This window comes from Vollenhovia emeryi, unplaced genomic scaffold, assembly GCF_000949405.1.
Source record: "Vollenhovia emeryi isolate VEMERY1.0 unplaced genomic scaffold, V.emery_V1.0 DF945315.1, whole genome shotgun sequence".
Taxonomy (NCBI): Eukaryota; Metazoa; Arthropoda; class Insecta; order Hymenoptera; family Formicidae; genus Vollenhovia; species Vollenhovia emeryi.
The window spans coordinates 580-2,216 of record NW_011961051.1 but is presented as its reverse complement, the minus strand read 5'-3'; the positions used below and the strand labels follow the sequence as shown (position 1 = coordinate 2,216).

The window sequence follows — 1,637 nt, the reverse complement described above, 5'->3', positions numbered from 1 at the left end:
TAACCGTTACGGTCTGCCACCCCCCGTTCGCCTCCCCTCGTCCTCACCACGCTCTTAGGTGGGCTGGGCGCCCTCTCGCTCTTCTCCTTCTGCGCCCATTTCCCTGTGCGTCCTGTAGGGGGTCGCACTCCCCCCTCCTTATCCGCTCTGCCTCCTCCTTCTGTGACATAACACGTTCACAGAAGGAGGAGAACTCCGTCCACGCCTCCTCTCGCTCCGTTATGGCGTGCACCACTGCTGGCAGTGAGAGGTCCGCTCCGATGTGCAGCCTGAGGTCCCGGCGCTGCGCCTCCCAGGCTGGGCATGACTCCAGCGTATGTTGCGCTGTGTCCGCTGTCTCCTCGCAGTGGTGACACCGTGGCAAGTCCTCCTTGCCGATTCTATGCAGGTACTCACCGAAACATCCATGTCCGGTGAGTACCTGCGACACGATGCAATCGGCTGATGCAACCTAACCTAACCTAACCCTACTGGTTCAAAAATATCTACGCGTTATCCCTCCTCTTCTGAACTTGAGTGTAGAACGCACACCGACATACGACAGTGATACGACTGCTCCCGACTGCTCCCGACTGCTCCCGACATCCGACACGACTTACTGCATCCTATGTAGACCCAGCCTTAGCCGGGGAACGATGCGGCTTCGGGGTGCATCGTTACATCACCCCCCCCCCCATTTGCTAAGGCCTGCATTTAGAGGCCTACGGTGGTACAATCTCTCGGACCGAGTGCGGTTTCCCGTTTCCGTTAAAGCGGATGACCCAGCGCCGGTTTCCGAGGCGGGCCTTGTATCGGCGGCTGACGTGGGCCGCGAAGTGCGGCACGTCCACGGCCACTCCCGTCTCCACTTCCACGGGGATGGGCGGTGGTGGAAGAGGCCCCTCCGGTCGTGCCGGCTGGAGGGTCGGTCGCGGTGCAGCGGGCGCTGGTGCTGGCCGAGGTGGTAGCGGCGGCGGGACCGACAGGAGCCAGGCACGCTTCCTCTCGTTCGTGCTGTCTGACCGTTGTATCACCGTCCCGACTCGCGGGACGGTTCGCTGCGTCGTGGGCCTGGCTGGTGGCGGTGCAGCTTCGGGTTCGGCTCGATATAAGCGGATCCACTGGTCCCCGATAGCGGGGGCGGCCGGGTCGTACCGCTCCGCGTCCCGTAGCAGGGTGTCGATTTCGGCTAATACGTCTTGCTCCGTTGTCATCTCGGACTCGAGTGCCGTATCGTCCTGCGTTCGTCCGTAGGTTTGTCACGCGGGATTGTTTTCCTCGCCGTCCTCGTTGCCCGAGTTGTCGTTGACGGGTGCCGCTTTCAAATCCCGCACGTGGATGTGTCGGTACCATTTTCCGTGTGTACTGCGCAGGTCCACAATGACCGGGGATACAATCCGCCGCACTTCCAGCGGCCCGATAAATTTCGGCGCCAGTTTAGCGTTAAAGGCGCCGCTCTTGCTGGATAAGGGGTGTTCCCGCTTCCAGACCGAGAAGCCTTCAATTGCGCACAGTACAATTGAAGACATTGCTGCAAGAAAGAGGCAAGTCCACATTTTATGTTTCTGAGATAAACGAAAAAAACTTTCCCCCGTTTTCAAATTTTGTTTCAGAAAGTTTATTTATTTTACATTATATTCTTCTTAGCTATCAATTAG

At 58.7% G+C, this 1,637-nt stretch overlaps 1 protein-coding gene across 1 annotated transcript; it reads right to left on the bottom strand.

The window, feature by feature from the left end:
- Window positions 1–47: 47 nt before the first annotated feature.
- On the bottom strand, window positions 48–1,193 carry LOC105561526 (the record flags this gene model as incomplete). The annotated part of the gene is made up of 2 exons (XM_012011582.1): window positions 804–1,193; window positions 48–421 (listed from the first exon to the last, which is right to left on the bottom strand). Coding segments are annotated over exons 1-2 (764 nt in total), but the record flags the coding sequence as incomplete, so codon positions are not given.
- Window positions 1,194–1,637: the final 444 nt, after the last annotated feature.